A 13,450-nucleotide genomic window follows, 5' to 3' on the forward strand; every position below is an offset into this window, starting at 1 on the left:
CTGCAAACAGATTCACCAGAGACCATCTGTCAAAGGCCACAAGCTCCTAAGTGCCTGAGACACTTGTAAAAGCAGACGTGGGTGCCCTTCACAGTGGCACACAGCCTCCCTGTGCCACATTCCCTTCTCTTGATCTGGTCTGTGATTTTCTTGGTTTAGTGTGGAGGGTTTTTTTTTTTGTGGGATGGGGGTGGTGGTGTGTAAGGCACACAGAATACTTATCAAAGGAATTAAAGTGTTTTATTCCATTTACACTTTTGCAACAGAAAAATTATTTTTAAAAATTTGGATGTACCATGGTATACTTGACCTAAATTCTTCAGTGCTGTTCCTACATTTTGTGAGAGACTGGAAATAACTCCTAAATGTGTAAAATTTTGAACATGAAACTTGATAAGTCTATTCACAAGCTGCAGTGTTTACTTTCTGAAAATGAAGTTGACAGATTTTCTGATGCTTTGTTTTCTATGGACAATAAGTCACCACACCACAGAAATGGGGGCTTGAAAGGGGAAGACACATTTCATGTCACATAAGAGTGTGAATTTTTGTGTGGAAGGGTGGGGTATGTAGGAGTGCAATTGTGTGGCTTAATAGTTATATTAGGTAGATGTTTCTGCTAAAATGTTTAGCATTAAAGGCGTTTTTAATTTAAGCTTTCTATTAAATCATAATTTTTAAAATGTAAATCGGTGTTTTGAGGCCCTCTAGCTTTGCAGGTTAGTTTTAGTACCTAGATAAAACCAATAAAGTGGGTTTCAACAAACTCCAAACTCCTAAAAACATGCCCTGTATTCAATCATAAATCAATTATCAAACTGTGATGATTATACTGCGCTAAATTGGTTGCTTTTTCAGGATAGCCAAAAAAGCTATATAAAACCTAAGCCAAGCCACTCAGCCCACACATATGCCCACAAACAGACTTTAGCACCAAGTTCTACTGAAGCTTTTTGTTGGATCAAGACCTCACTTTTTACCCATCCAAAGCTCCATTTAAGTCAAGAGAATTATTGTCTGCATTAAGGGCTGAGTAAGAAACGAATATGGACCCTTACGTCTGGCCAGACAGTACCATATAATTTCTTTGCCATTGCAATTCTACCCCACTACGCTATCTGCCGTTTGAAGCTCATCTCACTACAAGTTTCCTAGGAAACAAATTTAGGAGCACGCATACATTAACAGGAATGCAGCCTCAGGTAAGTTTGGTTTTCGATGATGGAATAGCACAGTCCCTCCATTTGCTTACGTTCACCAAACCTGTTACTGAAACAGATCCAGAGCTCAGGGGAAAGAATGAAAGGTCTGTGCTGCATGTTCTCCATTCACACCACACCTTTGCCTTTGTTCAGAAAGCCAGGGAACCTTATTACTTCTGAAAGTATGTTTTCTTTTTTCTGAGCTTTAAGTGGATGGCAGTTATGACAAAACCTGTCAGGGTTGCTGCTGTGCCAGTGACCACGTAGGCAATTCCCAGGAACGGGTTACTTCCTCCGCTCCATACTACGGTTGAAAGAATCACATGCTTCCTCCCCTTGAATTTGGTAACAGGGAAGTCTGATGAAAGGATGTTAAGGTTTCACTAACAAAGTTTACATTCTTTCCAGACGGAGAAAAAGTAGTGGTAAATGCGCAAAAACCTTTCCAAGGCATAAAGAGTATGGAGATTTGCATTTGCTGTAAAAATTCCTTTAACTAATCTGTGATGTCTCTAATATTCTGGGTCCAAAAACCCAGTAGCAGCTGGTGGTAAGAAGTCCAGTTATTTTAGATACAGTCTCTGTGTGAACGTGGAAATACTTTTTTTTTTAACATTATACATTTCAGATTCATAATTTATGTAACTGCTATTGTGTTAATTTGCTATGAAAATGAGCCTTTTGGGCAGCTTACCATGATGATACTCCACATATTCGCACTGAGGGGAAGTGCTCACCTCTACCTAATATGTTGCATACCCAGAACGTTATATGATTTTACCTTTCATCTCTCCACATGGAAGCTTTCTGAACAGAACTGTGCTATAACTTTTAAAATCATAGCTCTATTGGCTGAGAGAGAAGAGAAATTTATAGTCATCTTGACATAACTCCTGCTGACAAAACAAGTGCTTTAGTCAGCAAAGTTCATGCTGTTCAGCGTGAGAGGCATTTTCACCATCACAAAAGTTCCTGTCAGCACATGGCCCAAATCTGCCAGAAGGATCTGCTGACACAGGCATCCCGCACAGCTCTCAACGGCAGGGAAACCTCTGGCACTTCCTGCACCCCAGTAAGGGTGTCTACACATCTGATTAGGCCGCTATTAAATATTTCAGCTAAAACAACATCTTCAACCATCTCTTCCCAGTCTTCAGTTTTACCCTTTGTGTAAAGCTCCCATGCGTCGTCTCCAGCCAAAAGCAGCCCCCTCAGAAGTCAAATCCAAAGTCACGTGCTACCATTTGAGTAGCATGTCTTAATTCCACCTGCACAGAGTAAAGAAAATCCACTTGCAGTGTCTCATCACCCTCAAAACTAGGTCTTTTCATGGTGATTTAGTTTGGGGTGTTTTGCTCGGTTTCTTTGCCATTTTACTATATAAACCCCATCCACTTCTATCTCATTGTAACTATCTAATAGTCTTGGATAATATGAAAGGATACTATAGGAAATATGTAAAGTGTAATTCCCTGCTGGGAGACCATCTGTGAACTGCCTTATCCGTCTGACACGACGGTAAAGATTTCTGAATGTAGCAAAAGCTGACACTCGCATCCAGATAATTAAATCATCATTTACATAACCGTTGTTCCTTTCATCTTCCTCGTCTAACAGATACACTGGTTTCTGCCAGTAAGGAGGTCTTGCTGTCCCTGATGAAAAAGAAATCAGGAAAAGGCATACTGTCAGTAAAAACAGTGGTTGGTGACTAACTTCTGGGCCTACTCACAACCAACAAAGAATATAAGATATCAAAGAGACACAAGACTGTCCAGTATTGAAAAATTATATAGGCTAGATAACGCTTTTCACCCAAGCATCTTCACTCACCTCAAACATGAGGTTGCTACACATTAGAAACTTCAAGCACAGGAAAAAATTAGTGATTTGCACAAATGAAAATACTGTTTTTTCTGGACTCTTGCCTCTTCAGCAAGTAACATGCTCTCTATAATGAGGAGGTTGCCTTCATTTCTGTACATTAACTTACTCCTGTACAACCAGAAAGGCATCTTTTTGCAGTCTAACAGCACAGCTGTTATTTAGATATTTAGAATCACAGTCATATGAAAACTACTTAGATAATTATCTCTTGCATACTGCATCCAGCACAGCACTGCCCTGATCCAGAAGAGGGAGCTTTTAGTCCCGCTTCAATACAGATCAACCATAACAAGGAAAACAGCCCTAGGAAACAGCTGTTTGAAAGAACTAGTGACGATGGCAGCCGCACTTGTCTCACAACTGCCTAAGAATCTTGCAAAGGCAGGAAGGAAGATGTGATATGCATAGATTCTTTCAACAGGAAAAAATAAAGTGACTGCATCCTTGCTTTCTCTGGACAGATTAAGTGTTACAAGAAACTATACAGAAGGGTGTTGTCGAGGGCTAACTTTAGTCTTCCAAAATCACTTTCTCCCAATTTCTACGGCCAGTGATAAAATAAAAGTGATATTTTGGCTAAATCTGTCTTCTGCTGTCAGTCACACTCTAAAGCTGCTTCTGCAACCTGCTTTGGGATGTATTTCTCCCAAAGGCAATTTGTCTCAGAAGGGGAGACCCTCACACACAGGGGGAGGTAGGGAAGCCATTGAAAAATAAAGAATACCAGTGGAACCATTCTTACCTGCAAACGCAGAGGAGAGATTGTATGATTTTGGATTGCGAAATTTCACATTTTTATCTGTCCACCAACTGTTTCCAGTCTTCAGCAGTGGTACTTGAATAACAGATGAGTTAAGGTTGTAAAATAGATCAATACTATCTGCAGGGAATACAAGAACAATACGTATGAGTAAAAGACAGTCGTTCTAATTGCCAGCATGACTGACAAAAACTGTCACACTGAAGCATCTTTCAAGTGAATAGAAAACAAAAAAAATCTTGGGAAAGGTTTCATCATGACCATGTAAAGAGCACTGTACACTCCACAAGAAGAATTAAGGTTCCAGAGCCTTAGAACTTCTGAACTTTTAAAGACTGAACATACTCCTTCCAATAATCCTATTGAATCCCTGTGTAGAACTATGTGTGATGAGTATATCATGTGTGTATATCATGTGTGAGTATATCATGTGTGATCAGCTCCTGTGTGACTAACTTCTTCGCAAATCACTTTTGGAGCTCTCTAGCTATTTACAGAAGTTACTCTCCTAGTCCGCTTTCCCTGGCACTTCTTTGACACTTGTCCTAAACTGATTGCTTTGCTATATATAATGTGTTTCAGGGAACAGGTGAAAGCACACTCAAGGGAATCCATGATCCTTTGGAGAAAATTTTCGTCTAGTTTTATGCTAATTAGATCTTGTCTACCAACTTGGACACAAAAACTTCCTTAAATCAAAAAACATTTAGTTAAAATTGTGCCATCCTGTTTTGGTGGGCAAAAATTTTTTATCCATTATATTTTTCTACTTAGATTAGTTTAACATAAGGCAAAAACATTACAGGTCTCATTAACATCTATGTAAACACCTAGGCAGCCGATGAGATGACAGGCAGGGATAGATGATACAGATGGGGTGGGCCTGCTTTTTAGGAAACATGAAAAACACAATTCAACTGCATAAGCATCAATGAAAACATATTTTTTTTTTATCCTGCTAGAAAACCTGTGTTCACATGGCTCCTTAGAGGTCAGACACACTCTCCTGCTGAGTAAGTGATCATTCTGTGCCCCACTACGCCCACAGCTGTTTGTCACTGGTTTATTAACAGGAGTTGCTATTCTCTGAGCTCTGCCTGCTTAACTGCTTGTCTGACTGCTCCCTTACCCGCCAGCTTGGGTTAAAAACCTGTCTCATGGCAGGAACTTGGCCATCATCTTTATTTTAGAAAACAAGATTAGGGAATAATTAGACAACCAGCTAAACTGTCAAAAGTGAATGGGAAGCACCTTCTTTCACAGCAGAAGGACAGGAATGAGCTACCAGAGGGGGGATTCAGATATCACCCCCTTCCCTCACATCACCAGCAGCTGGAACATTTCATCACACTGCACGCTAAGGACTGATGCAAAGGCAGACACTGGGAGGTTTACCCTCAGCATTTTAAAATCTTACTATCCCTAGTTCTCTGCAACCACACAGATCCAAAGGTGCAAACCAATGTGAGGAACATGTCACCTCCTTCTAAGCGCTCCACTGTGGGAAGGCAGAATCTGGGCTCTCCCATCACTGTACAAGAACGTATTTTTTAGCAAGGAAGTACAGTACACCTGTTGTATCATCATTCCTTATTTCACCAGGGACTCAATTCTTCAGTTCTGTCGTATATTCACATTGAAGAGGGCCTTAGTAAATGAAAAATCTTCCTTAGTTTCAAAATGAGGGGCAAGTTACTAATCAGTAAGAAGCTGAGCCCCATACTCACCACAGCAGCACTGCCAAACAAAACCTTTTGTGGGAGAAAGACAGAGATCTTGCAATATCAGGACTCAGCTGGATTGGGGTAATGGAATAGTTTCAAGTGGAAGTTAGTAAGCAGATATGGAAGGTACCTACTTACCATTGAACATGCTGTTGGCAATAGCACCGCATGGAGCCATGGGTGTCCCATTTCGGTAGGTAGTGAAGGGTGCGCAGTAGCTCTTCTGAATCTGCATTCAAGGTCACAGAACAATCAGGCACAGAACCTGGGGGGTTTGTTTTGGCTTGCTGGTGTTAATGTTCTCCTCCCATTCCTTCTTCAGAAAAGCCACTGAATAATTAACTCTCCAGTACTTTTTGGTCACATTAGAGATATAGCCAAATGAATGGGTTGGTAGTTGAAGAACACCTTCCATATCAGGGTAAGTAAACTTAAGGTCTTCACGAAATTCTGCTGTGGACTTGCAAACTCCAGACTACAAAAACTCATTTGGGAATCTGCTATTGTAGCATAGCTACAATTTAAAACATTCCCATGAAGCCCCGGCTTACCCTAGAACATCTTATTTTTCCTTCTTTTTAATTTTGACCTGGACTGCTTCAGTGGTGGACAGCAGCAGATACAGTTAGCCATATTACTGCAGTTCTGTGTGGGGAAATCTTAATGTATGAAGACACAGCATGAAAAACAAAAATCACATTTCTCCTATCCCAGTTCATGAGAAACCATAAATCTTCAGATTTAAACACAGGAACATTTTCAAATAACTCTAAAAAGCTCTGTATCTGATTGGCACAAAAGCCAAAAGTGGTTGCACCTGGATGCAAACAAACAAGCTGACTGGAGACCTGGAGAAGCAGATGTATGGGGAACATGTCTTGAGACTTACAGGAAGCATTTTATAAAAACAATAGGTTATTATGGCACAATCATCATATGTACTGAGAGGATAGTGTGTGGACTGTGTGTATATCAAGAAATGCTACTTTTAAAACAAAGAAAACATGTTATAGATTTGTAAGTAATAAAACTGAATGCAATGACTGCAGTCTCCAATTTCCTTATGCAGGTGACGCTCTCTAGCCTCCTCTTTAGACCTCTAAGTTGCGTACTTCAGAATGCCACATGATCACCTATTTCACCATAAACCTCTTCCTGCTCCTTGTCTGCTTCCAAAGCCAGATGGCAAAATGAAAGACTTAGAATAACTTAATTCCCTAACACTATAATAAATGCACAGCTTAAAACATTTCCGGCTAAGACGACTGAAAACACCAGAAGGAAAAGCTTTCTGTAAATTTATTTGAAAAAGACAATGTCTTTTTAACCAGCATCCCTCCAAGGTGCAGGTTTGAGAATTGCAACACTGGACTGAGATCTTTTATTTATCCCCTCAATCTTCCTCTCTTATTAACTTATTACACATAATGGTCCTAACAATCATAAAAGCAGAGACCAAACACTGAAAATACGTACCTCCTTATTATTCGCTAGAACTATCTTTTAGCCTGGAGAAGAGGAGGCTGAGGGGAGACCTTATCACCCTCTACAACTACCTGAAAGGAGGTTTTAGAGAGATGGGAGCTGACCTCTTCTCCCTGGCGACAAGTGATAGGACAAGAGGAAACGGGTTCAAGTTATGTCAGGGCAGGTTTAGATTGGATATTAGGAAGCATTTTTTCACTGAAAGGGTTATTAAACATTGGAATAAGCTGCCCAGAGAGGTGGTGGATTCACCATCCCTGGAGGTGTTTAAGAAAAGGGTAGATGAGGTGCTTAGGGACATGGTTTAGGAGTAGTGGTGTTTTTATCAGGGTAGGTTAATGGTTGGACTTGATGATCTTAAAGGTCCCTTCCAAACTCACTGATTCTATGATTCTATCTTAACACACTTACAGTTATGCCTAGTTAGCTCTCCATATAGTCAAAGATGCACCTAATGGAAATACTGATGATCTCATAATATAAAGAAGAAAACTTACATTTACATTTCGACCCAACAATTGTGCGTCGCTTCTCGATATCACATATCGACGATGGTTTTGATAGAAGTTTTGCAGACCATAGTACATAAACACATCACCCTAGAATTCAAGGATAAATCTCTTCAATAAGATGAGTTCATGTAGACAGAGAAATGCTACTACTTGCTAAAAAAGAGAGGGGAAGAGAGTACTCAATTCCTATTTAAGTGTTGGTAACTACACTCTAAGCAATTACTTCAGCGGATACTAGCTAGAATCTAGTGTTTACCTCAACTGAAAGTTTTAGCATTTTGGCACAAAATGAAACATACTTTAAATCACCAAATGAAACCTAAAATAAAAATGCCTGATTATTATTTTACTCAAAATGGCATGGCTGGCTGTAAACCTGCAATGACTATGAATAATTTTGTGGAGACAAGACGCTTATTTTCCATAAAAGAACATGTACAAAAAACTTCAAAAAGTACCCATTAGCTCCTAATTCCTGCAGATTTTTTGAAAAATAAGGCTGCTTCTCATCAATTATTTGAACCCTTTGGAAAGTTTAGTCCTGTAATTAAAAGGAGAATGCTAGGCAGGCAAATACAAGCAAAAAAGAGGATTATTAAACTATAAAAAAAATTATTCAGTTAAGTAAACTCATCTGAAACATCACTGTAATCTGAAGAATTATTGGAGAAGACTATTGAAGAAGAATTATTATCTGAAGAGTATTTTAACAGCCTCTTCAATACTGAATAACCCTAAACTGATTTTATAATTTAAATTGCACTGTAATATTAAGGGATCATTTATGCAGTAAGAGAGAGAGTTAAGAGATCTTAAGCATAAGATCTCTTTGGTGGAACATGAAGCATTTTAACAGTCTCAGCAACATGACCCAGTAGTTTAGGACAGGAAATGAAGGATACTTTTCCCAAATGAAACTGCAGAATGACATTGCTAGGCTCGAATTATTTCAAAGACCTTGGGGATTAACAGCATAACCCTTGTAAAAAAGACCACAGGGGTTTACTTATGACAAGCGGTCAGAGCTTCAGATTTCCTTCTCGTTTGAGAGCTTAGCAGCACGGTACCAACTAAGCCCAGGCCAAGGGCAAGGGTTTGCTACTGACTCAAAGAGATACAGAGAGAAGCCACCTCCACAATCAAACACTATTTCCTCCACCCCCATCTTCTCCTTGGACATCTCCTAACCAAGGACAGAGGTAGCCTGACCTTGGTTATTATTAACATGTGCCAAAATTAATAGCAAAGGCAAAAGTGTAAAATTTTGAGTATTTCAGTAGAAAGAAAATTTAGTCAGGAGCTCTACAAAGCAGAATTAGTCTATTTTATCATATAGGGATATCAGTAACAGGAGGTACTAAGCAACTTGAGTTGGTTTCTTGCATACACTTACCAATATGTCTTCCTTTAGCATGAAATTAACAGAACACTGGCATTCCTTATTCCAGTTAGAGGAATTTTCACGGAGTTTTGAACAATCTGAGCATTTATCTGAATAATCAATCTGTCAGAGAAGTGAACAAGCAGAGGTATTGTAATAAAGGACAGGCACACAGGAAAAATAGTTACTGGTTTAGCTCCAGGACTTCTCAGAGCAGTTCGCTCAAAAGTGACTCTGGACTGCCAGAAACATCGTTAAAATTCAACAGAGAGAGAGAAAGAGGACTTGGCCTCAATGAACATTCACAAATTTTATCCCTAGTTTAAAGCTGTTTTAAAGCCTTTTGATGACTGTTGCAGAACCTCCACATCTGCTCCTCAGCAAAGGAGTGCTGAGTGAAGAACTCTGCTGCAGCTTGGTCTGGCTGACCAAGTAATGCCTGACAAATCCCCACACGCGTTATGGCCCACCCCTCTTGAAGAGCCTGGATGTAGTGCTGAGTGCTGGCTCCAACCAGGAGTCCACTAACACGCCCCCGGGTCTAACCAACCTTGCCTCCAGGAGGCGTTTAAACATAAGGGCTACCTGCATTTTAAGATTTGGCCCCAGCAAACATGTATGTCCTTCTAGTACCAAACACTATCAAGGGATTAGTTTATTTCCCTTCAAAAATCCAGGAAATAATGACAACACTTCAGATATTACCAGCCAGTGGCAGTAATTACCACCCATATTTCAGATATTACCACCCAGTTAACCACCCAGTACTCAGATTTAATCAGCGACCAACTATCTATGAGGATTTTCACAGGAATACTGGCTGCTGGACACATGCGCAAGGCATGAAGCCATTGCTATCATCTTTACCCAAAAGCAAAAATTCAAAGTCTTTTTCCTCCAAATGTAGCCCAGTTTCTGCTTAATAGAATATCTAAGAACACCACCCCCACGAACAAACCTGGATTTCTCTGACGCTGTTTGCAGACAGTATGAGGCAGACTCCCATAGAAAGGCAGAACGTGCCTATGATGAAGAAGCTGGAGAGCACAGACGCAATGGTAAGCTGAGGCTTCCAAGCTGGTAGCTTCTGTTGTTTGAATGCACTGTTATCTGGACATCTGGAAGGACGTGCCTCCCCTTCTTGTGGAAGAAAACTCGTCTTGTTTTTCATTTTCTTCTTGGTGAGAGGAAGGAATAATATGCTTGTGCTGGAGAGTGTTTAAGCTAAAATACTGTCCTTACTGTTGGGAGACTGTATTGTTTGTTCAAACTTGCATTATGGCCAAGAATTACTTATTAACTAGGTCTCTCTCTTCCTCATTTTCTACATTTGTGCCTGGATCCCCATGATCAGCGTGTACCGATCAAACGATTGTGTACTTTGTTCAGGGTGTCCAGCTCATGCCTCCTGGAAAAGCTTAAATAAATGCTTTTTTCTGCCCCACAATTCAGTAGGATTTTTTGTGTCTTACTGATTTGCAGGGATGCTGCCAGCTATACCGGAACTTCTGTGTAATCTCAGATGCATTATTTCTTCTCCATTTCCATAGCTGCCTAGCTAACAGGCATGGCATACAATGAAAGGACCTCTGCTCCAATTGCACCGGATGCCATTGGGGAGGACTGCAGGTGTTGACACAGCATTGGACAGAAAACATTGCTTTAGAAGACCAAGTCAATTTTCTTAACTTACTACATTCATTGCTATTGATTCAGATGCAATTTAAAGTTGTAAAAAGGTTATGTGTTCTTTGCCACAAAAAGGCAACTAATTCTCAGAACACCTGACTTGGATCAATGGCTTTCCAGGATGCTTGATGATTTTCTCACCTGTATTCATCTTGTCCTCTGAAAAAAATCCATCCATTCCCTACTATCCACAATGACAAAAGAATCACCCAGAGATCATCTCTTTTTAATTTAAATGGACAAACAGAAGAATATTTTTTGCACACTTCAACAGTTTAACCAAAATGAAGTCTCAATATACAGTTAATTTATCATGTAATAGCAAAAAATAGCATTTAGCCAGCTCTAGAACAGAGAGGTGAAAAATACCTTTTTGACAAATTACTGAAACTCACAGAACGATTTCAAAGATGCTTGAAGGCAAGAACTAGATTACCTCTCTCATGAGAGAAGTAAATGTCTCCTTTGGGACAGCAGAGGACGATAACAGAGAATGGAGTTGTACAAGGAGTTTCACACCCAAGTTTGCTCATCTTCAAAGTCTTAGAAGTGACATATAGTAGTAAATCTAACAAGTGAATGCAATGTAACTCTAATTTCAGTATCACATTGTTCCTGTAATAAATATCATACTAAAATTATAAACAAAACTTCTGTTTTATTATTAAAAGAAAAGGAAACTCAGAAAAAGTTGCAATGTGCATTCTTTCTGTATTGATAGAACTCTGAAAAGTCAAAAATCTTGATTCCATCACCTTTTAATCATTTGCCAATTGCAGACAGGATAATAGTAAAATGCAGCTGCAAATTAATTCCTTGTTGGTAAAACCATCAAAAGAGTCCCAGCTTCATAGTCCCCTCTCTGCACAGCTTTATAACACTCATCTCCAGTAGGTCAATTGTTTCTTTCTTTATCTGAAGAAAACAAAAATCAAAGAAAGCATCTAAAGTTACTGATAATGTTTTGGCTAAATACCATTATTTATTTACTCAGGCACCTTACTATAGGACTAGAAATCAATGAATAGGCTCCCATACAAAGTCCTGAGCTCTAGAATGTTTCCATTTTGTAAAACGTCTAGCAGTTTCTCTGCAATCCTAAAGTACAACTACAGCTCATGAAGTCCCATCTAACATGGCTACAGAAAAGTTTAGAAAAGTTTTCATTGGTGTGGAGTTGATAAAGCATGCTACAGCAAGAGGTCCATCCTGAGCTGCAAAATCCCTACAGGACTTTCCAGAGTATTGAGTTGTATCAAGTAGTCCAATGGTGGTACTGCACTGCAACAGCCACAACGTTGTCTGTGGTCTGAGACACCTGAATGAAAGCGAGCATGAAGGTCAGGTCTACACGTGCTGCATACAAAGCACTTTGGTTTATAACCCAGATATGGCTGTAGCTTATTGCTTATCTAAAGATAAAAGACAAAGGTACTTGAGAGTAAATACTGACTACATAGTTCAGCAGGAACACAAGATTCTCTATCATCATGGTTAGTCCAGAGTCTCCTCAGAGCTTCCTCTTCCCACTTACGCATAACTACACCACAAGTTTTCTCTCGGGATCATATTCTTCTGTGCCTTCACTTTGCACAGGAATAAATGATGTGAGAAAGTCTGATGAGTCTCTATTCCACACTGGATGTGAGAGTGAAAACAGTTGTCTTTCTATCACAAGTCCATTTCTTACAAACCTTTTTCCTTTCATGAAGCCTGAAACTTAAATTTTCTCTCTTTTCAAACTTACTCAAGGCTCAGTGTTTGTATTGTTTGCAGACAATATTGTTTTTATTGAAAAAACTCCATTTGAATCTTACAAACAAGCAATTTGAGGAGATGAGACAGCTCTCTATTGCCATTAACATCTACACACAAAGCTTTCAAAGTGGGAAGCTTGTCCTTTGGTCAGATCGGAAAGTATACAATCATTTTTTATTTAAAGCTTTATGCTTTGGTATAGCTCAAGTGTGCCAAGACAGAGACTGAAAAACTCACTCACCCCACCTCTGGGTTCTTTGTGAGCTTTCTTTTTATTTTCTTCTCTCCATTGTTTGGGATGAATGAAGTGAAACAGAGAAAACACAGAAACAGAGAAAAAAATCCAACAGCATTAACTAATGAGATGTTGAGATAACTGAAAGAGTACTGGATCAGGGCACTGTCCATTATGTGGCTATGATGGGATGCAGGACTGTCATGTGGGAAGATTCATGTGTTTTTAAATTCATATATTTATCAGAATATTCCACTGTGTGCATAATGCTCCACCGAATCTGGTGAGTGCAAAACCAGCAAGTAGAATGGACACGTGCTTCCAGCTGTTCTTACTTCCTGGTGTAATTACAAGGAAATTTACCAATGCAGCACCTTAAATATGCAAAGAAATTATTGACAGCTGAGGTTTGCACTGAAAATGGGTCAGTATGCTTCATTTCCAATCTTAAGGGTACAATTTTGCTTCCACAACTAATATGGATGAAAGAAAATAGTACATCAAATTGCCAATTCTCTAAATTACCTTTTTGGTACTACACTTCCTTTCTTCTTTGAGAAAACTTATGACTATTCTTAGCATGTATTTGACAATTTTTATACAAGTAGGAGAGTAAGATCCTCTGCTTACTAGATTGTATTCCATATTTCAAGTCTGCAAGTTGCCAAAACATCCCCTTGATTTCTACTATATTAAGATGCCTTACCTCAAAAACAGTACTTGGGTATCTTATTACCGACATTCCTTACAAACAACTTTCAGGAATCTGCCTGCTATCTGCAGCAGGACAAATAGCTGCAAGATGCTCTCCTTACAT

At 39.4% G+C, this 13,450-nt stretch overlaps 2 protein-coding genes across 4 annotated transcripts in view; both read right to left on the reverse strand.

Annotated features, from left to right (window-relative positions):
* Window positions 1-1,372: 1,372 nt before the first annotated feature.
* On the reverse strand, window positions 1,373-10,122 carry LOC309674389 (cell cycle control protein 50C-like; the record flags this gene model as incomplete). Its single annotated transcript, XM_082486413.1, has 7 exons — window positions 1,373-1,560; window positions 2,648-2,857; window positions 3,832-3,969; window positions 5,712-5,802; window positions 7,556-7,657; window positions 8,964-9,074; window positions 9,910-10,122. 7 exons carry the CDS (start codon window positions 10,120-10,122, stop codon window positions 1,373-1,375), a joined length of 1,053 nt encoding a protein of 350 aa, XP_082342539.1.
* Window positions 10,123-10,845: 723 nt separating this feature from the next.
* The window catches only part of CMSS1 (cms1 ribosomal small subunit homolog), a 245,818-nt gene continuing 243,213 nt past the window's right edge, over window positions 10,846-13,450 (reverse strand). For all 3 annotated transcript variants that reach the window (XM_082496659.1, XM_082496660.1, XM_082496658.1), the window contains one exon: window positions 10,846-11,555. In XM_082496659.1, the coding sequence (XP_082352785.1) occupies window positions 11,472-11,555 (84 nt within the window). In that variant the 3' untranslated portion in view covers window positions 10,846-11,471. The remainder of the gene's footprint in view (window positions 11,556-13,450) is intronic.

Source organism: Vanellus vanellus (assembly GCF_965231255.1).
Source record: "Vanellus vanellus genome assembly, chromosome: 1".
NCBI lineage: Eukaryota > Metazoa > Chordata > Aves > Charadriiformes > Charadriidae > Vanellus > Vanellus vanellus.